The sequence below is a fragment of the Spermophilus citellus genome (assembly GCF_964194105.1).
Source record: "Spermophilus citellus genome assembly, chromosome: 13".
NCBI classification, from domain to species: domain Eukaryota; kingdom Metazoa; phylum Chordata; class Mammalia; order Rodentia; family Sciuridae; genus Spermophilus; species Spermophilus citellus.
In genome coordinates this window covers 70,386,010-70,410,358 of record NC_138193.1, presented here as the reverse complement: position 1 = coordinate 70,410,358, position 24,349 = coordinate 70,386,010, and the positions used below count along the sequence as shown (strand labels likewise).

At 36.3% G+C, this 24,349-nt stretch overlaps 1 protein-coding gene across 5 annotated transcripts in view; it reads right to left on the bottom strand.

Moving 5' to 3' along the window:
* The window catches only part of CCDC88A (coiled-coil domain containing 88A), a 220,116-nt gene that overhangs the window by 191,951 nt on the left and 3,816 nt on the right, over positions 1-24,349 (bottom strand). For 2 of the 5 annotated variants that reach the window (XM_081265240.1, XM_081265243.1), the window contains one exon: positions 3,941-4,063. In XM_081265240.1, the coding sequence (XP_081121366.1) occupies positions 3,941-4,015 (75 nt within the window). In that variant the 5' untranslated portion in view covers positions 4,016-4,063. Of the gene's footprint in view, positions 1-3,940; positions 4,064-6,655; positions 7,473-24,349 lie in introns of those variants that run through there. The other 3 variants (XM_081265244.1, XM_081265237.1, XM_081265246.1) reach the window with 3 other exon arrangements.

The window sequence follows — 24,349 nt, the reverse complement described above, 5'->3', positions numbered from 1 at the left end:
TTATAAAAAGTCAGTGATGGTGTTATGGGCCAAATCCCTGTCCCCCGCCCCCCATCCATTTTTTGAAGTCCTACCTACAGTACCTCCAAATATGTTTTTATTTGGAGTTAAGAGCTTTGAAAGTGGTAATTCAGTTAAGCTGAGGCTCTTAGGCTAGGTCCTAATCCAATATGATTGGTATCTTTATAAGATAATATTTGGACACACAGTCACAGGGATGTGTTCAGAAGAAACTAAACCTAGAGGCTTCTAGCCTCCAGAACTGCAAGACAATAAATTTCCTTTACTTAAGCCACCAAGCATGATATTTTGTTATGACAGCCCTAGCAAGTCTATATAGACACTCATAGGCAAATGACACTTGGAAAGTGCATAGAAAGTGGTAGTTTTTCTGCATAATTGGCAGTTATTATGTATATACATTTTTGTATTAGATTATTTATCACTTATTTAGCTTTTAAAAATTTATAGGTCTCTGCATTCATGTCTTCTTTGTGGTTTCTTTTAAGTTTTATGGGTGCCTATTCCTTTGTGTGTTAAAGGCAGTTGAATGAATTATTGTTTTTTTTTAAGCTTTGCATCCAAAATAATTGGAAGAATTCTTATCCATTAGAAAGGCTTCTTCCATGAATAACATTTATTCCCTTAGGTAAATAATTGTGTCCTATAATTTTCATTTGTAGGAATTGGTGTAGAAAAGGGCAAACACATAGAAAGGGCATAGAAAATTTTCAGGATTCAAATTAATTCAGAAGGGAAATAGCTCTGGATTTAAATTTTCAATTGTTTTTTTTTTGCAAATTTTTATTATTTTTCCACAATTCATTTAATTTTTTCAAAAGATTAATTCAGAGCCAGGAAATCAAGTAAGAGTTGATAATCCTTTATTTAAGCATGAGGGGAAAATTCCACATTAAAAAAAAATTGGGTCATAAAATCAAGTCCTACCTATATGATTTGTGGAATCGTAATGAAAAATATCAATAGGATCTGGTCATTCTCTGTTCTCAGCATTGCAAAGGATTCCACTCAGATTTACCTCATCTTGAGGACCGTGAATGATATGACTTCAACTCCCTGCTCTGACTCCATTTTCTACTCTTCTCTTTTCTCTCTGTGTTTTGCCACAGAAGCTTCCTTGAGGACCCTGAACATGCTAAACTAATTCTGTCTACTTCGAGAACTGATTTTCCTGAGAGGCACATGACTCATCCTTTTCCTTCATTCCAATCTCTCTTTCACTGTCACCTGATCTGGCTTTCTTAAGCATCCAGATAAGGAGCATCTCCTGTTATTCTCTTTCTCCTGTTATTTTTTTCAGGACATCTATTTATAACTGGCCATTATATACTTACCTGTTTATAATCTTTCTCATTGCTACTAGATTTTCAGTTTCACAAGGATGGGGGTTTTGTTAATAAATGTTGGTTAGATGGGAATATTTGTAGTATCAAATGTTAAAGTCTGAGATAACAGCTTTTAACACTATTTAATGGTATAATGAGTATTGCAATGAAATAGCCAAATAATGTGGAAGAGATGTATTCCACTAAAAATTGGGCACATTATGTTTTCCCAGAAACCACCCTATTTGTTATTTTATACCGGGTAGTTGATCCTTTTGAGGGTGTCCAATCTATTCAGAACTTTCATTCAGTCTTTTAGAATTGTGCTTAATCTTCAGAAGCAAATCCTCAGTAGTTATAAAAGCAACACTATCCAAGAGAAATGTGCTATATGTAAAACTTAAAATTTTCTAGTAATAGCAACATTTCTTGTAATAGCAGCTGTATTTTAAAGTAAAAATAATACTTTTGAATATTTTATTTAACTCAATATGTTCAAAATTTTATCATTTCTACATGTAATCATTAAAAACTTGAATATTGATAAGACATCTTACCTTCTCTTTTTTCCATACTGTCTTCAAAATCTGGTATATTTTACAGTGGCAACACATCTCAATTTAAATGATAAATTTTAATAGTTAAAGTAAAATGTGTTCAGTTTACACCAAAATAAGAAAGTTGTGTGCAACAGAAAAATATTTCACTTTGCTTTAATCTTCAAGTTAGTTAATAAAATTAGATAAAAAATTCAGTTTGTCAATTGTGGTAGTCACATTTCAAGTGCTCCATGGCTACATGTAGCTGATGGCTTCTGTATTGGGCACTGAAGGATATAGAGCATGGGAACCAATCAGATTGTGCCCCCTCCGGAAGATTTTGAATTTAAATTGTGATACACAGAGAACGGAGAGTTTGGACTGGTCATGTTAATGGCATAATAAAGGAAAGGAAAGTTTCCTAAGCAGTTGTTGCCAGGGTCTCCAGAGCTTCCTTGGCTTCTGCCCTTCATGGTTGGTTGGTCAATTCTTTGGATTCTATGTGATAGACTCATATGTTTCCAATAAGATTTTCCCCCTTGAGCCAGCTCATTCTGGTTTCTGTTGCTTGTAATTACATTAAATAACTAAATGAAGGGGAAAAAATCTTAACAAATTTCCTTAAAAGGAGACACACAAAAGAACATAATTATGCATATCTATATATATTTATGCAAAACTGCTTTGAAAAATCATAATTGTCTAAGGTGTTATCAACTCTTAACAGAATGGGGCATAGTATAGATAATTCAAAAACAGTGAATTGATACAAAAGAAAGAATATTTATTTGATTTTTGGAATAAATTTGTGTGAACTGTGGGGTGGAGATGAAGACAGAGCAAAAACAAGATACAGCTTCCTAATTGTTTTACAGGGAATTTAATCAGCATGAATTCTCCAAGAATGACGCTGATCACGCAGCAGGTGCCAGATAAAAGCATGATGATTAACCAGCTGTCGTTGGAAGAATGTGATCCACAATCAAACCGTTTGACAGAAGAAAGCCAGGATGGCTTTTAAAATTAATAATGACAGGGAATTCTACATGCAAATAATCTAGAGATGGTGTTGCTGTCTTTGGTTTCCTTACTGGGTAAGAAAAAGATAATCATACTCTGGGAGGAAGGTATTTAGTGTTTAAGACTAAATGTAGGTGTTTTTTTTTTTTTTTTAAAAAAAGACTAAACACAGGTAAACACATTTTCCAGTCATTTGTTCCCAGTCCCGAGTGTGTAAATGGAATGGCTTTCGGTTGCAGATACCAAGTCTATGTGATGAAGGGGGATGAGGGAGGTAGGAAAGGGGCGCATATAATCATGAGTAATCTCCTCTGATCCTGGGGAGCTTTGGATTTTCCTCCTCTTAGCATCAGAAGCCCACATTTAAATTTCACAAGGTTGAAAATGGGTGGGGGTGAATGTAATTAAGCCTCTGTACTACCAGTTTACAGAAGGATCAGATAAGGAATGCACACAGGGATACAACCAGACAAATACAGCATATGGAAAACTCTACGGAACAAATGCCCTGGCTTTTCCAATAAATAATAAATTCTAGATTATTTTGAAAATGGCACAATTACGTTGGGGGACAGCGCCTCCTCGGGTAGAACACTGTTTAAGCTGGGTTCCCTAGATGCAAATTCTGAGGTGGAGAGTTGCCTGCAGAAGTTTACTGGAGAAATGCCTCTGGGGAAGTGAGGAAGGTGGAATGGTATGCATGAAGTGGAATGGATCTCAGTCAGGTTTCATTCCAAACCTCAGTGGTCCTATAGGGAGTTCTGGAGTAGGGATGTCCTTAAAAGGAGACACATAAAAGAACATAATTATGCATATCTATATACATTTATGCAAAACTGCTTTGACTACAGCATATGGAAAACTCTACAGAACAAATGTCCTGGCTTTTCAAATATATTTATAGATAAATGTATATAAATTTATATATAAATATATAGTTGTATAGCTGTCCCAAACTGAGAGAAGGGGCCAGGTTATGTATTGTTACTCTCAGCCAGTCATTTGGTTTGGACTTCCTACTGGTAGAGTGTGTACCTTTAGGAGAGGCAGTTTCTTATAGTCCAAGGGTGTTCTTAGTGAGGGATACATCTGTAAGACAGCAGCTGACATTCCAAGCAGCTAGGAGATGAGAGTATTGGACATGAAGAAGAAAGAACTCTGAAAAAACAAACACACACACACAAAAAAACATTATTGATTTTTTTCTTCTTTCTTTTTCTTTTCTTTGGTACTGGGATTGAATCTAGGGGTGCCTAACCACTGAGCAACATCCCCAGCCCTTTTTTTATATTTTATTTAGAGTTAGGGTCTCACTGAGTTGTTCTCATCAAGAACACCTTGGGAGGCAGGGAGATTTCAGGTTGGAGGACAGCCTCAGAAATTAGCAAGACCCTAAGCAATTTAGCAAGACCCTGTCTCAAAATAAAAATAAAAAGGGCTGGGGATGTAGATCAGTGGTAAGGCACCCCTGGGTTAAATTCCCAGTACGAAACAAATAAAAAAAGTGTCCACTACAATAATTCAAACCAGAATTTAATTCTGAAATTATTAGTAATACTTAGCAATTATTCAAACCACAATTTGCATAAAAATATTTTATTTAAAAAATCTAAAATATTATCACAAAAGTTTTGACATTTTATATCTTAAATTATTATACATTCTGATGTAGGGAAATAAATTATTATGCTCTGTTCATTCACTAAATATTTTAATTATATAACCATTTTTGAAACTCTTGGTGAGGAGGCCCTTCCTCACTTGGCTCTCAGATTGCCATATTTATTCCCCCACCTCAGTGACCACTCCTTCCTCATCTTTTCTGATGACTTTCCCCCAATTCTGGCCTCTAGATTTTGGAGTGCTATAATAGGCTTAGTCCTTAGATGACTTCTTGCTTTTTTTTTTAAGTTAACTTTAATTTTCTAAATGTTCTTATAACTTTAAATATCATATTGTCTTGACTCACAGATGTTTATCTCTTCCCTGTACTCTAGACTTTTGTATCCAAATGCTTACTCAATATCTCTACTTGGGTATCTATATACATCTCAAACTTACCACGTGCAAACCAAACCCATTATTTTCTCCTACTCATTTCCTACAAAACTGCCTCTTCCTATAGTCTTCAAAAATCTGTGAAAATAACAGCTCCACTATCCCAACTGCTCATGCCCAAAATTTTGGACTTATTCTTGAGTAAAGAAAATTTCAAATAGTATTCAATTCACTAGTAGATACTTCATTCTGCATCTCTAACTTACAGGACTTTTAAATTTTTTCACATGAACACCACGCCTAACAAAAATTAATGTAATTCTTTAATATCATTTAATATGTAGCCTATATTCAAATATCCTTTATCATTTCAAAGATGCCATTTGTTGTTTTATACAAACTAAGATTGAAATAAGGGAGGAACCCAATAAACAAGCATAAAATTGATCAGGTGAAATCTATACTACAGAGTAGGCCAGGGGGTGGACAGTAGAAAGGATCAATTGGTTGACTATTTAACCCAGAATGCTCAGGAAAGTCCTTTCTAACAAGATGAAATCTGAGCAGAAATAGCAAGATATTTTGGGGAGAATACGACTAACTGTCAAATGCTGCAAATAGGTTACATGTAAAGTAAGGCCTGAGAATTGATCTTTGGACATGGCAACATGGAAGTAATTATTGGGTACCTTGATTAAAATTGTTTTTGTGAATGGTGGAGATAAATGCCTGATTGGAATGAGTTTCAGGAGAGAATTGGAAAAGATGAGGTGGAAACATAAAAGAGTTGTCTGTACAACTCTAAAGAGAAGTATGTATGGGAAAGCTGACAAGTGGGGTACTGGTGAGAAGAGATGTGGAGCCAATAGATGAGTTTTTTCCCCAATGGGGAAATACTACAACATGTATGGTAACAATGGGAATGATTCAATAGAAAGAAACGATGATTGTTTTACTCTGTTTTGTGCTTTTATAATAAAATATCTGAGACTGGATACTTTATAAAAGGAAAAAAAGTTTTGGTAGCTGAAAGTCCAAGATCAGGCAGCTTCATTAGATCAACTCCTGGTGAGGGCCTTCTGGCTACATCACACCATGATGGACAGCAAGAACACATATGGAAGAGCACACGAGTGAGAGAGTAAGCAAAAGGGTAAGGTGAGAAAGTTATATTCACTGTATAATAATTTGCTCTCAAGGTAATCAATTTAATCCAATAAGACCTAACCCATTCCTGCAAGACAGGTGTTAATCCCTTCAGAGGGTGGTGGCCCCAATGACCTAATCATATTCCACTAGGCCTACTTCTTAAGGTTCTACCACTTCTCAGTACTGTTACACTGGGGAACAAGATTCCTGCATATGAATCTTTGGGGGACAATGTATATCTAAATCATAGCAATGATGCAGAAGAGAGAAAGAACAATTTATGGAGACAGGGCCTTGAGTAAGTGAGAAGGGATTCAATCCAATGTATGGATTGACTTTACACAGGCAGATGGACAGTGTATCCATAGTAACAGGAAAGAAGGCAGAAAATGTGGGCAATGACACTGGCAGACCAGTAAATGTGATGGTGGATGTGGAAGTTGTCAGCAGGGTACAAAGTTAAGTCATCAATAGAGGGTTCAGAAGGTGTTAAAGAGTTGGAGAAAGGAATAGGAATAAAATAGCACATTTGTGACTCTCTCTTTAGGAGAGGAAGAGAGTTAATGGGCTAAGGGATACACTGGGACTCTATTAAAGGCCTACCTGAGTGGGGTTATGAATTTTCAGTATCGTCTGCATACTTGTTCGTTTTTTTCCAATCACATTGAACTTCTGGGTGTGACACAGGGAGAGAGCTGGGCTTATTGGGCCTGGAGTTTGGCTGTCAGTTACAAGAAAGGGAAAGAGAAGTAACAGATTTGAGAGCATGCGAGAATAATTATAATGTAAGATCATAAAATGGAAGCAGAAGAAGCAAACAGAAGATGAGTGAGAACCAGTGAAAAGATAATAATGGCCCATAGGTCAGAGGGAGTGGAAGAGTTGTGGGAGTCAAGGAGTAACCTGGAAAAATAGATAGTGGTGATAGACAAAGTAAAAATATACAGTCTAAGAATAAAGGAATTGGGAAGATATGCAGTCTGATGCACTGATAGTGGGAATGTCAATTGGTATCGCCTCTTTCTTTGGGATGGGGGGCAACATGGAAATATATATCAAAATAATCTACCTATTCAAATTGGATATGCAGGTCAAAAGGATCTATCTATCTATTAAATGCCTTTAAACTAGCAATTTGTCTTCCTGGAATTCAGCTAACAGTTATAGATGCATATTTGCATAAAAGATAGCAGGGTGTTTTTGCAGCATTGTTTGTAACAGCAAAAGACAGTAAACAATCTAAATATCTATCAGTAGGTGATTTCATAAGTAAATTTTGATACACCTCTACACTAGTACAGTATGAAGTCATCACAAAAAAATAACTTAGAAAATCATTATTTAAAAACCCCAATGATACCTAAACCAGACAAGGACACACCAAGGAAAGAAAACTATAGACCAATATCCTTGATGAACACAGACATAAAAAAACCTTAATAAAATGCTAGCAAATAATATTGAACAACACAGTAAGAAGACTGGACATCATGAAGTTGGTTTCATTCCACAAATGCAATAATAGTTCAAAAAATTAATAAATGTAATTTACCATATAAATAAGGACAAAAATCACATAACATTCTCAATAGATGGAGAAAAAAACAAAATTCAGTGCTCATTTATGATAAAATCACTGAAGAAACTAGGGATAGAAGGAACATCATAAAGACTATATATAACAAATCCAAAGTCAACATCATAGCGAATGGGGGGAAAACGAAAAGCATTCCCTCTAAAATCAGGAATAAGACAAAGATTACACTCTTACCATTTTTTTCAATACAGTAGTTGAAATTTTGGCCAGAGTTATTATGCAAGAGAAGGAAATAAAAGGCAGACAAATAGGAAAGGAAGAAGTAAAATAGTCACTATTTGTAGATAATATGATCCTATACTAAGATGATCTGTAAAAGCTTCACCAGAAGCTCTTTATTTCTAGAGCTAATACATTCATCAAGGTGACAGGATACAAAATCAAAATGCAAAAATCAATAGCTTTTCTATACATCAACAATGAATCTTATGAGAAAGATATCCGGAAAAGAATTCCATTTACAGTAGCCATCACCAAAAAATTAAGTACCTAGGAATAAATTTAACCAAGGATGGATTAGACCTCTACAATGAAAAATATAGAACACTGAATAAAGAAATTGAAGAAGATGGAAAGAGCTTCCATGTTTATGGATAGGCAGAATTAATATTGCTAAAATGGCCATATTGCCAAAAGCAATCTACAGATGGATTCAATGCAATCCTCATCAAAATTCGAATTACAGTCTTCACAGAACTAGAAAAAAAAAAACAGTCCTAAGATTTGTAGAGAAGAATAAAATACCCAGAATAACCAAAGCAATTCTAAGTAAAAAGAGCAATCCTGGAGGCATTACAATACTGTAGTTTAAATTATATCATAGACATATAGTAACAAAAACACTGTGGTACTGGCATAAAAACAGACACACAAAAAAATCCACATAGATACAGTCATCCTATTCTTGACAAAGGTTCTGAAAACAAACATTGGAGAAAAAAATAGCCTTTTAAACAAATGGTGCTAGGAAAAGTGGATATCCATATATAGGAGCATGAAACTAGATCCCTATATCTCACCCTTCACAAAAGTCAATTTAAAGTGGATCAAAGACCTAGTAGTAATTAGATCAGAAACTTTGCAACTACTAGAAGAAAATATAGGTCCAACACTCCAACATACTGGTGCAGGCATTGACTTTTAACAAGACTCCTAAAGCACAAGAATTAATAAGTAGGGCTGAGGTTACAGTTAAGTGGTAGAGTACTTGCCTATCATGTGTGAGGCACTGGGTTCAATCCTCAGCACCACATTTAAATAAATAAATAAAGGTATCATGTCCATATACAAATAAAAAATATTTTAGAAAGAATCAATAAGTGGGATTGCATCAAATTATGAAGCTTCTACACGGCAAAGGAAACAAGAGCATGAAGAGAGAGCCTAAAGAGTGGAAGATATTTGCCACCTGCTCCTCTAATAGCAGATTAATATCCAGAATATATAAGAACTCAAAAAACTTAACACACACAAAAATTAATAAATGGACAAAATAACTAAACAGGCAGTTCTCAAAAAGAAGAAATACAAATGGCCAACAAATAAATGAAAAATGTTAAACACTCCTAGGAATCTGGGAAATGCAAATCAAAACTACCCTGAGATTTCATTTTACTCGTGTTAGAATGGGAATCATCAAGAATATAAATAATAATAAATGCTGGAGAGGATGTGCGGGGAAAATGTACACTTATACATTGTTGGTGGAGCAGCAAATTAGTACAGCCACTCTGAAAAGCAGTATGGAGATGCCTCAAAAAACTAGGAATGGAATCACTATATGATCCAGCTGTCCTACTCCTTGGTATTTATCCAAAAGAACTAAAATCAGCATGCTATAGTGATATAGCCACATCAGTGTTTATATGCAATTCACAATAACCATGTTATGGAACTAGCACATGTGCTCATCAGCAGATGAATGGATAAAGAAAATGTGGTGTACATACATATTGGAGTTTTATTCTGCCACAAAGAAGAATTAAATTATGAGATTTGCTGGTAAATGGATGGAACTGAAGAACATCATTCTAAGTGAAATAAACCAGACTCAGAAAGTCAAAAGCCAAATATTTTCTCTTGTATGTTGGAGCTAGACCAAAATAAAGAATAAAAAAGTGGGAGTAGGGGAGAATCCCCATGAAAATAGAAGGGAGATCAGTAGAGTGCAGGTAAGAGGCTTGAGGGGGTGGGAGGAAGAACTAGAAAAGAAACAGTGGAAAGAAATTGGCCAAATTATGCTATATACATATATGACTATTCCACAATAAATTTCACTTTTATGTATATCTGTAGAGCACTGATTTAAAAAAAAACTATAAATAAATAGAAGGAAGACCACTCAAATAGAGGAAGGGGAGTGCGGAAGGAGGAAGGGAGAGAAAGGAAAAGTACTGGAAACTGAAGAACAGCAAATTATATTCCATTCTTGTATGGTTATGTCAAAATGAACCCTAAATTCATGTATAACTATAATGCACTAACAAAAATATTTTGAAAACACTATATTTTTTAAAAAAATTTACTTATTTTGAGCATGTAAAAATCAAATTTATTTTTAACTGATTCATAAAACATACAAATTATATATATGTTATATATATGTGTGTGTGTTTTATATATATATATATATATATATATATATATATATATATATATATATATATATGGTACCAGCTGATGTTCTGTTAGATGTATACATTGTTTAGTTGCTTTATGGTGCTGGGGATCAAAAGGTATTAACCATGCTAGACAAACACTCTTACCACTGAGCTACATCTCCAACACAACATTGTACAACCAGGTTAAACTTATCTAAGTCCTCAAGCATTTATAACTTCTTTTTTTTATTGATTGTTCAAAACATTACAGAGCTCATGATATATCATCTTTCATACATTTGACTCAATTGGGTTTTGAACTCCCATTTTTATAACTTCTTTATAGTTAAAACATTTTCTACTCGATTTTTTGAAAGATACAATAAACAATCTCTATTTACATGCACCTTCCTGTAAAATAGCACACCAGAACTTCTTACTCCTATGGAACTGCAATTTAGTACCTATTGATTAACTTTACCAACCCCTTTCCCTCCAATTCTCCCCAGCCTCTAGTAGCCATCATTGCCGGGTTTCTGTTCTCGCGACTAAAAGGCTCAGGGGTCACTCTAGTTAAACTGGGCTAACTCGGCTGCACGAAATAACCACACAAGAGACACAAATACCTTTTTCTTTGGGGTTGCTGTGACAGCTCCTCTGACCTTAAGGGTCCCCAGAAAGAGAGAGAGCGAGAGGACGCGCTGACCCCTTTTATTGAGGAGAAGCTATTCAAATGAGGCAAGGGGTCAGGTTTCAGGGGCTGAGTCTATCTTCATGATGTCCACTGTCAGCAGGTTGACTAACACCTGGGTAGGCCACACCCAAGGGCACAGTAAGAGGAGGGGACACACACAAGGCACTTCCATGGAAGATTCTATCCTAAACAGGGCAAGGGGTTAGATTACAAAGGAACAGGTGAGCATAGCTTCACCCATGGGGCTGTAGCAAGACACACCCATTTCTGTGACTGAGCGCCTCAGCACCCAGCTGGGGAGTGTAACTCAGTCACCCGTAAGGTTGGCCTCCCACACATGATTTTACTCTCAGTTTCTATGAGATTAGCTTTTAAATGTTTGGCATATAAATGAGATCATGAGGTACTTGTCTTTCTGGGCCTTGCTTATTTCACTTAATATATAATGATCTCCAGTTCCATCTATGTTGTTATGAATAACAAGATTTCATTCTTTTTTTATGGATCAATACTATTCCATGGTATGTGTGTATACCACATTTCCTTTTTCCATTCATCAGTTGATAGAAACTTAGGTTGTTTCCATTTCTTGGCTATTATAAAGAGTACTGCAAAAAACATGAGAATGTAGACGTCTCTCTTAACATACTGATTTCATTTCTTTGAATATATACCTGGAGTGAGATTACAGACCACATGATAGTTGTATTTTTAATTTTTTGAGGAACTTCCATACTGGTTTCCATAATGGATGTATTAATTTACATTTCTACCAACATTGTGCATAGATTCTCTTTTTTTCTACATCCTTGCCAGCACTTGTTATCTTTTGATAGATAGCCATTCTTACTGGAGAGATGTGATATATCATTGTCTTTTAAATTTACATTTCTCTCAAGAATAGTGTAGTTTCATATTTTTTCATATTTGCCTATTCATCCTCTTTGAAAAATATGTATTTTGATCTCTTGAGCATTTTAATGAGGTTAATTTTTTGTTATTGAGTTTCTTATATATTCTGGCTATTATTCCCTTGTCAGATACATAGTTTGCAAATATTTTCTCCCATTCTGTACATTGTCTCTTTACCCTGATGATATTTTCCTTTGATATGCAGACGTTTTTAAATTTGATGTAACCCAATTTGTCTGTATGTTTTTGTTTCCTGTACTTTGGGAGTCTTGCCCCCCAAATTATTGCCCATTCCAATGTCTCAGTGTGTTTCTCTATTTTATTCTAAATCTTTCATCCAAAAACTCTATAATCTTAAATTTGGACAATCTTTATTAGGACTTGAAGAGTCCTAGTAGAGAAGAAAATGAAATAACCTAGTGACTAATATTTCTGTCAACAACTTTAATAGTTATGTCACTGTTTTTCAGTAGTTTTTCAATTTTTAGCAGCAATGCAATGAACAAAACAGAAAACTTAAAATATGGTTAATAGAGAAAATATAAATGCCAACCTTTATAAATTTGGGGGGTGGGTACGGGGATTGAACCTGGGGCACATCCCTATTTCTTTTCTTGAAGACTAGTCTCAACGAATAGAATAATTTATAAGTAATTAAGAAATAGTAGTTAAGGTTCATTGTTTAGAATTAAACAAAGTGACCATGAAGAGCCTTGAAAGAGAAAGTTTAAAAGTGCTTCCTGGGGGCTTGGATTGTGGCTCAGTGGTAGAGTGCTTGTCTTGCACGTGTGAGACTCTGGGTTTGATCCTCAGCACCACATAAAAACAAATAAACAAAATAAAGAAATTGTGCCCATGTATAATTAATTTTTTTTTAAAAAAGTGCTTCCTTCTGGGAAGTCCAATTAGGCATGGAAAAGGGTAGGAATGTACACCATGCTTTTTCATTCATATATTAGTAAGCCTTGCTAATATATCATGCTTTTCTATGTATGTCATTATTGTGATAAGATGTTTTAGAATAAGGAAATTTAAATAAATATAAGAGGGAATAACTTATGATTCATAGTGGACTACACAAGCACAATAACAACTTGGTGTTTAACTTAAATGAGTTTTCACAGAGGTTCCAGGGTGGCTTGGTTAATTGGAGGATATATCACAGTATAAACAGGAGAGGAGCCTGATGTAGAGGAAGGAGGAGAGAGAGAGAGAGAGAATTACAAAGTAATTAAAACACAAGGTTTGGCTATCAGAGGTAATTTTTAGTATAGTACATTACATTAATTATTTTATTCTGTATCTCATCATGTCCCAGCAACTAGGAACTTGGGCCAAAGCTAGGGAGAGATGGTTATAATTTAGAAAAGAGTGTGTAAAACCCCTGAGTCTCTAAAGTTGTGGATGCACAAAGCAACACTGCTCTGTCTGGAAGTGACAGGGAACATTGCTAGCCTCTCGCAAGACAGGGACCCAGACAGATACTCGGGCCCAAGAAGAATCCTGCTGGCCACCAAGGCCTTTTTTACATAAGCACATGTAGCCCCCAGTGAATTCTGGGGGAGATAAGACTGCATTGCTGTGGGTACAGGGTAAACTAGAAAAAAGAAAAAAGTGTGTGTGTGTGTGTGTGTGTGTGTGTTGCTGGGGAATCAACCCAGGGCTTCATGCATGTTTTACCGCTGAGCTATATGCCCCCAGCCCTATTTTCTTGATGTTGTTATAATCCACAATAGCTATAGCCTCATGTGGCCTATAAAAACATGATAAGCACAGCTGTTTTTATAGCAAAGGGCATTAACAGAATTATACTATGATTAAAGATAGATTTTTAAAATGAAAACAAAATACTATAATGGTAAGTCTTAAATATAATGCAACACTAAAATAGAGTTTTGAATTGACAGAGATGCAAGGATAAATCTTTTGGGTTGAAGCATTATGGGGGATAAAATGGGATAGATTATATTATTGTTTCCTATTATTTGCTGCCCTCCTTATGAAAGCATTATGTTCTCCAATTAAATTTAATCATTTGACTTGCTTTGGCCTGTAAAATGTATTCAGAAGTGATGTATGCCCCATAACTGAACAGAAGTAAGAGATAACCTGTGCCAAAGATTTAACTATAAGCATTGCAAAACAACAACAAAAATGAATTCAAGAAAAAGGGGAAAAAGCAAAAACAAAGTAAAAAACAAAAAAAGGAACCTTCTATGATTCAGACATGAGGCAGTCATGTCCTATATGTAGGCTGCTCCTTTAGTCTACATCCTGGAATGAAGATCTGGAAAAGAACTATAACCAACATGTACAGTGAATGACTAGTAAACCTTTGCTGTTGTCAAGCCACTGTGTTTTGGGAGAAGTTTGTTTTGCAACATAATGTACTATTATATATCATAACTTTAAAAACCATTTGCTACCAACACCTGGAAAAACTAGTTAAATTTATAACAGACATAATTTTAAGTGCATAAACTCCTGAGAGAATAAGGAAAATCTCCAGGATCTCTAAATGAAAGGCATACTGAAGCAAAATAGGTTTTCCTAAAATGGCACTGCATCTATGAATAGTAATAAGAAAAAAAAGTGCAATAAATTAACCAACCTTAAAACTGTAGACAAGAAAATGCATAATTCCTTAGAGAAAAGGGGAAATACTAAAAGTTAAAGCAGAAACGAACAAATTGAGTAATAAAAAAGCAGAACACAAAATACACATACCCCAAAACTCGGCTTGTATAAAAATTGTTTTCTAGAGTATTATCTCACTGTTGTGTTCCTTTTTTTTTTTCTTACCCTTTGGCTCAATTTCCAAAATGTCATGTTTGATGTTCACTTTGAAAAAATGAAAACATTTCAGCACATTAACAAATAATATTTAACAACAATGAAGTTACATATAGTCATTTAATTATAAGCAGATGTTTTTGCTTCCATAAAAAATAAAACATGGGGCTGGGGGTGTGGCTCAAGAGGTAGCACGCTCATCTGGCATGCGTGCGGCCCCGGTTCGATCCTCAGCACCACATACAAACAAAGATGTTGTGTCCGCCGAAAAAACTAAAAAATAGATATTAAAAAAAATTTAAAAATAAATAAATAAATAAAATAAAACAGAAAATGTTCTCTGTTGGAAACTCTACATCTTCATCAAATAGTTGTCATGGTTTAGATCAGTGTTTTTCAGTTGAGGGTTGCATCCCACTAGTAAAACATGAAAACAGTTTAGTGGTGACAACATATTTAAAATAGAAACAAATAAAATTAAAAATATCATAGTGCAATGCATACAGTAAAAATAAGTAAGTACTGCTTCATGAAACATTAGTTTAATTCTACAATAATATATGTACACTGAGATTAAAATGTGTATCTTATAGTAAGTGGGTTGAAGTAAAAAGAAAGTTTGAAAATCACTGATTTATGCCCTTGTAATCAAAAGTGATGTAATATTTCACAACTTGTAAAGCTTGTTCATGGCCCAGTCAGAACTAAAACTAGCTGCAGTGCTGGAAAACTGGTCTGCAGGGTTATATTTTTGTGGTGGACCGCAGGGAAAGGCCAAAATGACCAAGGCAGCAAAGGGCTTAGGGCAGTGTCTCTATGGGTATATTGGTGGTTTAGTCAGCTTTTTCATAGCTGTGACCAAAACACCTGACAAGAATAATTAAAGGAGGAAGAATTTTGGCTCCTTGGTTTCAGAGGTCTCAGTCCACAGACAACTGACTCCATAGCTCTGGGCCTGAGGTGAGGTGGTACATCATGGTGGAAGAGTGTGGTGGAAGGAAAGCAGCTTAGGACATGGCAGCAAAGGAGCGAGAGAGAGAGAGAGAGAGAGAGAGAGAGAGAGAGAGAGAGAGAGAGAGAGAGCGAGCTCCTCTCACCAGGGACAAAATATAAACCCCAAAAGCATGCCTCCAATGAACTACCTCCTCTAGCCACTCTCCACCTGCCAACAGCTACTGTCCAGTAAATACAAAGCAGCAAATTAATATAGAGATTAGGTTAAAGCTCTCATACTCATTCATTTCACCTCTAAACTTTCTTATATTGTCTTACCCGTGAGCTTTTGGGGGACACCTCCCATCTAAATCATAACAATTTGTTTTCATTGCTGTAGTACATAGAAAATTACCACCTCCAAGAGGAGGAAGGGGAAAATTTAAGCTACACCAACTAATATAACTCAATTCATTGCTTTCACCTCTTCTATGTTTTTTCTAGAAGCTTAACCTTGAAATACCCAGAACTGAGAGAGAATCACGCATAAATTTAAGAAAAGTATATGATAGAAATAATCTTCCTTTTAACAAGTGAAAATTTTAAATACATACATATGAACTCATTATCTTCATGAATGTTGATTTTCATTGGTTATAAGATATGCATTTTATGATTTCAGCAAGTGGCAGTTTTTATAAAGTGAAGTTCCAAGAAGCCATGCCAACTTTTATAATTCTAAACCATTTCACATTCTTGAAAAAAAGTCTCCAGAACAGCATTTCAGAGTGATACCCAACAAATAAAGTCTGAAATTTAAAATGTCTATACAAACATACATACCCTGTCAAGGCGCAAAGTTTACTCGAGAAACTCATGCCTTAGAATTATAAGATCTTTTAAAATCAAATATTCTTTACTTTACAGTAGAATTTTCAAAACAATCTTCGAAATCATCTATGCATGTTTACCATTAGGACATTCATCCTGTTCAGCATTTGTCTTGAATGTTTTATATGCCCATGAACAAAACAGGAATTAACTCATTTTTGAGTCATATAATTCCAGCCACAAAACCCCAGTGAATTTGAACAAAGCACTGTATGAATCAGTGTAAGAGTAGAGGAAAAAGGATGTTAAAAAAGATTCCATATCAGGTATCAAATGGCAGTAACATGAGTCTTTTTTAAATGCTTGCAGCTATGCCTAGGAGGAATCTAAAAGGAGGTTAATGTTGGGACATAAATCTACTATGCTGTCACTGAGTTGTGTAAAGATATTGAAGGACATTAATATATGTAGCTTTTGCATTTTTGGTGATTCATTTTTCTTCCATTATAAAGGAGACTTTAAATATAATTAGTAAGCTAGATTTCCCCCCTATAAATCTCATTGGCTCTTGCTACTTGTGACAAATAGAAAGATTTTGATTGTGGTGTTCCTCCTCCACTGTCAATTTGGAAGATAAGATGTTTTCTAATTGGAAAGGTAAATTATTTTTCAAATCCATACTGGCCCTTCATCAAGTTAATTTCTGTATGTCTGCTCCTGGACCTGTCCTGTACTGGCCATGCTTCTCTTTCTCAACCATCCTTGACTCCTTGTCTTGGTTTCATGCTACTGCCATCTTTTTTTCCCCCCTTGAATTGTAGATAGACATGTCTATGTTTATTTTTATGTGGTGCTAAGGATTGAACCCAGTGCCTCACACATGCTAGGCAAGTGCTCTACCACTGAGGTACAGCCCTAGCCCCTATGCCATCTTAATAAGTCTCAACAGAAATATTTCCCAAGAAATGATTATAAAGAGATTGATTAGTGTTATGTACTCATCTAGCCCATTCAGAAGTGATTTTCTATCAAATGTAATTGATATCAAATTATTGAACATCGATTTAATTAACTGATAATATTATTGTGCCAGTTATTTTTTTTATTGGCTCATTTTCCCTTCGGTACTACTCTGTTTTCATAACTGGAAGGGCTGGAAGCTTCTATACTTCTTTTTTCTAGAATCCTTTACCAACTGGCTTCTGTTCAGGTTTGGCCACTGGGAGTTACTGGTGGGAGATAAGAAATCACTCTGGTCTGGCACCAGCAGTGGAGATGTCTCAATGGCAGATCTGGCACTGGCTAGACGGTCTCTTTTCTGTGTGAAGCTTCAGCACCAGCCATGCAGTTACCTCTAATAGCAAATGCAGCTTTCTTATCTCTAGGCAGAATCCCTTCCTTTCACTCTATCTCCTCTAGCTAGTCCAATACCTGTATCACTGTTTTCCAGAATTAAAATCCTTCTCTAAGAGAGGCACAGTGGTGTATGCCTATAATCCCAGCTACTTGGTAGACTGAGACAGGAGGAACATGGGTTGGAGATCAGCCTAGGCAACCCAGAATACCCTGTGAGAAAAACAAACAAACAAAATATTCTGTTTGAGCTATGTACAGAGGTTTCTGTTTTCCTGACTAGGCCAATTGGACTGATTATAGACGATACTATTCCCAAAGCTCCAGAGCTTTGGGAAATCAAGGTTTATTTATTTATTTGTGTGTGTGTGTGTGTGTGTGTGTGAGAGAGAGAGAGAGAGAATAGTGTAATGCTACTCTGGAAACCACTTCTCCCCCTAAACTCTTATCAGGCAAGATTTATGCGGTTCTTAGTGCTAAGCACATGACACTCCATCCAAAGGCAATGAATCTCATGGTTTGGCTCATTTCAGTGGTACACGTGGGATACCCAGTGTGTGATTTGGGTACTCTGGAATGTAGCTTTGGGCAGTAGTGAATGTTCTTGGCCTCTGGGCAATACAAATAGTTTTTTTTTTTTTTTTTTTTTTGCTGTTCAGGGGTATGATGTGAAACTGAAGTCTTGGGCTCTGGTAGTTATTTGAAAACTCATTAAGAATATTTAGTAATTCATGAGAGAGGAAGGAAGATGGTCAGGCAATGGAGGATATAGGCATCTAACTGAAGGCAGACTGTTTGACAAATAGCAATATTTCTGGGTTTTATTTCATTGACTAGGCACTTAAGTGGGAAACCCCCAAAAGAATGTGTTAATGAGGGTTGGGGTTGTAACTCAGGGGCAGAGCACTTGCCTCACATTTATGAGACACTGGGTTTGATCCTTAGCACCACATAAAAATAAACAAATAAAAGCATTCTGGGGATTTTCGGCCCAGTGAAGTAGCCTCCAGTGGTGGCGGCGGCGTCCGGGCGATGCTGCGGGACCCCTCGGGCGCCAGTGTCCTGGCCTCTTCCTAAGGATCACTAGGCAATGCTGAGCTGACGTGGATCTGGGGCAAACAGTCTGGGCCTCTCAGAACACACACTGAGCCCGGATCGGCTGAATTCAAGCTCCCGTTCGCCTGCTTCCCGCAGACAAACAGCTGTGACTCAGCACTAATCCATCCGGCTGAAACAACTGGTCAGCCCTTCTCATCCTACGGAGGTAAATGCCAACCGAGCCTTCATAGGTAGTGGCCACAGGTTTGAAACGGGGCTTGGGAGAGACAGTAAGGACCCACCTGTTGCATTGGTCGCCCGGCAAAGGGAAACGAACTGTCGCCATTTGCAAGAGATACCACCATGGCAGAGAACTGATGTCATCAGACTGCGGCAGAGGAGATAACTTCATTGAAACCTGCGGCTACAGGTGTGTAATTCCCTAGCCTTCCCTCTCCACACATCGGGGAAACCTTAAGGGGCCCTCCCAGCTCTCCTGTAAGGGCCCCTCCCAGCTCTCCCGTGAGCACGATAGCCAGACCGAGGGAATCAGAGGTGGCGCGGGACCCGAGGCGCGGAACTACCGCTCCCACCAGTGCTGACAGCTGAGGTCTCTTGCACCAGCTACCGGGGGCGTGGCTACCGGAGGGCAAGTAAAATTCGCTGAGGATTCTCAGCCCCAAGCTCTACAAACTTAGGGTCTGAGGGAATGGCAAACTGGGAGAGTGTGCCCAGTTGTTCATGAAAACAGGGCTCCCGGGAGCAGCAGACCTGGCGTATAGCCAGTATTGTGGTGAGCGGCACCCGTGTGAGGGGCCTGGCTAGAGGAAAAGTGGGAAGTGACTAGACACAAGAGGAGGCCCTAGGCACTCAGGATTGGAGACTCGCCCAGTCTGGGAGGAGCTGCTGCACAGTGATTGGTTCCCGCGTACTGACAGGAGAAACTTGGCCTGGTGGGCACAGCGCCACCTACTGGAAGAGAAGTTAATCAAACTCTAAGACTGCATTTATTAGTTTCTTTTTTTCTTTTCTCTTTTTTTTTTTTTTTTGATTTGGGTTTTTCTTTCATTTTCATTTTTCTTTCTTGTTGTTTTTTTTAAATTTTTTTTACAATTTTTTTTAAATTTTTTTCTTCTAATTTTAATTTTAACTTTTTTATTATTTAAAAAATTTTTTTTCTTTTTTTATTTCCTATTTTTTCTTCTTTTGTCTTTTCATTTCCTTTAAATTATCTTATCCCCCCTTCCTTGAATTCTACCTGCTTACTCTCATTCTCTTTAGTGACTTCTTCCATTCCCTTCTAATACCCTTCCTCCCAAGCATCTAATAAATTTATAGGGGTAAACAGTAACTCATCAGTCAAACAGAACAAGAAGTAACATGAGCAGCTTCAAAAAGCAAGGAAGAAAAGGAGTACAAACAATGCAGGACAGCCTAAATATTCAGGAGGACCTAGAGGCATCAGAAAAATGGTCATATAAAGAACTCAAGGAACACCTTAGACAGATGGAATGGAACCTTAAAGAGGATACAAGACAGCAAATTCAAGCAGCGAAAGAACACATTGAGAATGAATTACATAAACGGATAAAAGAAGAAGTTAAGCATCTTTATCAGGAGATAGAGATTATAAAAAATAATCAAACAATAATTCTAGAAATGAAGGAACTATAAACCAAATTAAAAACTCAATTGAGAGTATCACTAACAGAGTGGAGCAAGTAGAAGCCAGAACATCAGATAATGAAGACAAAATATATCATCTTGAAAAGAGTCTAGCCAACTCAGAAAGGCTGGTAAAAAAATCACGAGAAAAACATCCAAGAGTTATGGGATAACATAAAAAAAACAAACTTACGAGTCATCGGGATAGAAGAAGGTACAGAGATTCAAACCAAGGGAATGAGTAACCTGCTGAATGAAATAATTACAGAAAACTTTCCAGAAATAAAAAAGGAAACAGATATACAAATTGAAGATGCACACAGGACACCGAGCACACAAAATCACAGTAGACCAAAGCCAAGACACATTGTTATGAAGATATCCAATATACAGAACAAAGAGAAAATATTAAAAGCTACAAGAGAAAAGAGGCAGATTACATTCAGGGGTAAACCAATAAGGTTAACAACAGATTTTTCATCACAGACACTGAAAGCGAGAAGGTCCTGGAACAATGTATTTCAAACACTGAAAGACAATGGATGCCAACCAAGAATTCTGTATCCAGCAAAATTAAGCTTCAGGTATGACAACGAAATAAAAAACTTTCATGATAAACAAAAGTTAAAAGAATTTGCAGCCAGAAAACCAGCATTGCAAAACATCTTGAGCAAAACACTACACGAGGAAGAAATGAAAAACAATAACCGAAACCATCAGTGGGAAGTGCCTTGGTAAAGAAAGAGGGCGAGGGGAAAGATAATCATGGAGAAACAAACTAAATTAAAAAAAAAGGATAAATAATCAAGCATGGCAGGAAGTACAAACCATATATCAATAGTAACTCTAAATGTTAATGGCTTAAACTCTCCAATAAAGCGACATAGGCTGGTATCATGGATTAAAAAACGAATCCAACAATATGCTGCCTCCAGGAGACACATCTGATTGGAAAAGACATACACGGGCTGAAGGTGAAAGGATGGGAAAAAATATACCACGAACACGGTCTTCGTAAGCAAGCAGGGGTGGCCATCCTCATATCGAATAAAATCGACTTCAAGACTAAGTTAATCAAAAGGGATAAAGAAGGACATTATATACTGTTAAAAGGAACCATTCACCAACAAGACATAACAATTATCAATACTTATGCACCAAACAATGGAGCTGCGACATTCATAAAACAAATTCTCCTCAAGTTCAAGAATCAAATAGACCACAACACAATAATTATGGGTGACTTCAACACACCTCTCTCACCATTGGACAGATCCTCCAAACAAAAGTTGAATAAAGAAACTATAGAACTCAATATCACAATCAATAACCTAGACTTAACTGACATATATAGAATATATCAACCATCATCAAATGGATATACTTTTTTCTCAGCAGCACATGGATTCTTCTCAAAAATAGACCATATATTATGCCATAGGGCAACCCTCAGTAAATATAAAGGGGTGGAGATAATACCTTGCATTTTATCTGATCATAATGGAATGAAACTGGAAATCAATGATAAAAGAAGGAAGGAAAAATCCTACATCACATGGAAAATGAACAATATGTTACTGAATGATCAATGGGTTACAGAAGACATAAAGGAGGAAATAAAAAAATTCTTAGAGATAAATGAAAATACAGACACAACATATCGGAATCTATGGGACACAATGAAAGCAGTTTTAAGAGGGAAATTCATCGCCTGGTGGTCATTTCTCAAAAAAAGAAAAAACCAACAAATAAATGAGCTCACACTTCATCTCAAAGCCCTAGAAAAGGAAGAGCAAAACAACAGCAAATGTAGCAGAAGGCAAGAAATAATTAAAATCAGAGCGGAAATCAATGAAATTGAAACAAAAGAAACTATTGAAAAAATTAACAAAACTAAAAGTTGGTTCTTCAAAAAAATAAATAAGATCGACAGACCTTTAGCCATGCTAATGAAGAGAAGAAGAGAGAGAACTCAAATTACTAACATACGGGAGGAAAAAGGCAATATCACAACAGATGCTACAGAAATACAGAAGACAATTAGAAATTATTTTGAAAACCTATATTCCAATAAAATAGAAGATAGTGAAGACATAGATAAATTTCTTAAGTCATATGATTTGCCCAGACTGAGCCAGGAGGATACACACAAGTTGAACAGACCAATTTCAATGGATGAAATTGAAGAAGCCATCAAAAGACTACCAATCAAGAAAAGCCCAGGACCAGATGGGTATACAGCGGAGTTTTACAAAACCTTTAAAGAAGAATTAATACCAATACTTTTCAAGTTATTTCAGGAAATAGAAAAAGAGGGAGCTCTTCCAACTTCATTCTATGAGGCCAACATCACCCTGATTCCGAAACCAGACAAAGACACCTCAAAGAAAGAAAACTACAGACCAATATCTCTAATGAACCTGGATGCAAAAATCCTCGATAAAATTCTGGCGAATCGAATACAAAAACACATCAAAAAAATTGTGCACCATGATCAAGTAGGATTCATCCCTGGGATGCAAGGATGGTTCAATATACGGAAATCGATAAATGTTATTCACCACATTAATAGACTTAAGATAAGAACAATATGATCATCTCGATAGATGCAGAAAAAGCATTCGACAAAGTACAGCATCCCTTTATGTTCAAAACATTAGAAAAACTAGGGATAACAGGAACTTACCTCGACATTGTAAAAGCTATCTATGCTAAGCCTCAGGCTAGCATCATTCTGAATGGAGAAAAATTGAAGGCATTCCCTCTAAAATCTGGAACAAGACAGGGATGCCCTCTATCACCACTTCTATTCAATATAGTTCTCGAAACACTGGCCAGAGCAATTAGACAGACGAAAGAAATTAAAGGCATAAAAATAGGAAAAGAAGAACTTAAATTATCACTATTTGCGGACAACATGATTCTATACCTAGAAGACCCAAAAGGGTCTACAAAGAAACTACTAGAGCTAATAAATGAATTCAGCAAAGTGGCAGGATATAAAATCAACACGCATAAATCAAAGGCATTTCTGTATATCAGTGACAAAAATTCTGAAACAGAAATGAGGAAAAACACTCCATTCACAATATCCTCAAAAAAAAAAATAAAATACTTGGGAATCAACCTAACAAAAGAGGTGAAAGATTTATACAATGAAAACTACAGAACCCTAAAGAGAGAAGTAGAAGAAGATCTTAGAAGATGGAAAAATATACCCTGTTCATGGATAGGCAGAGCTAACATCATCAAAATGGCGATATTACCAAAAGTTCTCTATAGGTTTAATGCAATGCCAATCAAAATCCCAACAGCATTTCTTGTAGAAATAGATAAAGCAATCATGAAATTCATATGGAAAAATAAAAGACCCAGAATAGCAAAAGCAATTGTAAGCAGGAAGTGTGAATCAGGCGGTATAGCGATACCAGATTTCAAACTATATTACAGAGCAATAGTGACAAAAACAGCATGGTACTGGTACCAAAACAGGCGGGTGGACCAATGGTATAGAATAGAGGACACAGAGACTAATCCACAAAGTTACAACTATCTTATATTTGATGAAGCGGCAAAAGGCATGCAATGGAGGAAGGATAGCATCTTCAACAAATGGTGTTGGGAAAACTGGAAATCCATATGCAACAAAATGAAACTGAATCCCTTTCTCTCGCCATGCACAAAAGTTAACTCAAAATGGATCAAGGAGCTTGATATCAAATCAGAGACTCTGCGTCTGATAGAAGAAAAAGTTGGCTCCGATCTACATATTGTGGGGTTGGGCTCCAAATTCCTCAATAGGACACCCATAGCACAAGAGTTAACAACAAGAATCAACAAATGGGACTTACTTAAACTAAAAAGTTTTTTCTCAGCAAGAG